This window comes from Aplysia californica, unplaced genomic scaffold (genome assembly GCF_000002075.1).
Source record: "Aplysia californica isolate F4 #8 unplaced genomic scaffold, AplCal3.0 scaffold00090, whole genome shotgun sequence".
NCBI classification, from domain to species: Eukaryota; Metazoa; Mollusca; class Gastropoda; order Aplysiida; family Aplysiidae; genus Aplysia; species Aplysia californica.
This window is the reverse complement of record NW_004797360.1, coordinates 968,209-969,779: the sequence shown is the minus strand read 5'-3', so window position 1 is coordinate 969,779 and position 1,571 is coordinate 968,209. Positions and strand designations below refer to the sequence as shown.

Sequence of the window (1,571 nt, the reverse complement as noted above, 5' to 3'; positions counted from 1 at the left end):
GGGCTGCTTCAGCTCAAATTTGGCAAAAATGAAATAGAAATGTGCTTGAAAAAGAAAACTTCATGTTCAACTTTACAGAGATGGTGTATTTGACCTTGCTTTATGACATAGTAAAAAAAATCAAGTTTTAGAAAATTTCGCGGTGGACTCATTTTGTGCCAGACACCAATCGATATGGCCATTCATTTCCTCTGGCTTGTTAAAATACTGGAGTGTGGAGAATTTTTTTCCCTTTTTAAAGAATTGTGTGCTTAAAGTGAAGTTGTATCCATGGAATTCATGAACATGGTATTGATGGGCAAAAAATTTGTTTTCAAATATTATTTTGTTATTTAACCCTTTGAGCCCTGACCTCCTGAGGCTACTGTTCCCCTCTGCCTGAGCTCCATAGCGATATATTCCCATATTCCCAACATCCGTAAGAGCATCAGAATCACTCTCCGTATCCCACTCAGGGTAGTCCTTGTCATTACCAGCATCTAATTCAGAAAGATCTTCAAAATAATCTATAACATCCTCTATAATAAACACAGTTTTCCTGTGTGCATTTTGTCCCAGGCTGGTCGGGTTGGAGATAAAATCTCGCTCTCCGGTGTACCGGTGGCTAGGCATGCGGGCAGTTTCACGCGCCACCAGTCTACCGGTGGTAAGGGCTCAGAGGGTGAAGGCAGAAATTGTCATTTTCTTCATGTAGAGAGTCATTGTGGTAGATTTTTATCGTATCCTATCCAGAGCTGACCACCTCACGGCAAAATGATATATTCTTACGTTGTTTTTTAAAAAACTTTTGTACGCTTATAAGACTTTTTCATATATTGTAAATCTTTTTCATGTCAGCCGGGTAGCATTAGGGTTTTAGATTTCATATTTTTCTGCTTGTCCCTCAAATTTCTGCCCCGATAAGTGTATTCGGCAACTTCTAGTTCCTGCTGGTCCCGTGTCTGAGTGCCCTTATAGCTTATCTTGCACGTACCTGGTGAGCTACGCTGCGGGTGCAAAGTGGGACTATAAATGTGTGCGGGCCGGTCTGCTTGTGTCTGTGTACCGCTACATGTCTTTGTGTCGATCATCAACACATACTAGCTTCTGTACTGACATTGCGGTAGCCTAGTGGTTAGGCTACCGGACTCGTAATTGTGAGATTGCGGGTTCGGGGGTTCGAGCCTCAGCTCGGTCCGACGTTGTGTCCTTGGGAAAGGCACTTTACACGAACTTCCCACTTGGCTCGGTCCTATCGGAGACGGACTTTAAACTAGGAAGTCCTGCCCCTTGGGGCGTTAAACCCATACCATTTCACCATTTTCACTGATGTTGCCCTTGTTCATCCAATGAAATTGCAGCAGATATTACTTACTACTCATCGAAGGGATTCTGGAAACTGTTTTCCCATGTAACAACCCAAACGTCACTTTCACATGTTTTCAGTGAGCCTGTTTCCACACCGTATTGTAAAATTTAGTGATATAGATCTTATTAAAACCATTTTTAGCGATTAGAAGGTAAAGCTTGAAAGCAACTGATTGAAAAAACTTTTGGAAACTGGATTATTTTTCCCCTTCTCAAACCATGAG

General features: G+C 42.0%; 1 protein-coding gene across 1 annotated transcript in view; it reads left to right on the top strand.

The window, feature by feature from the left end:
- Nucleotides 1-1,571, top strand: part of LOC101857321 — a 17,523-nt gene that overhangs the window by 1,843 nt on the left and 14,109 nt on the right. Inside the window, exon 2 of the mRNA XM_005094849.3 lies at nucleotides 559-646. Coding sequence (XP_005094906.2) covers nucleotides 559-646 — 88 coding nt within the window. The remainder of the gene's footprint in view (nucleotides 1-558; nucleotides 647-1,571) is intronic.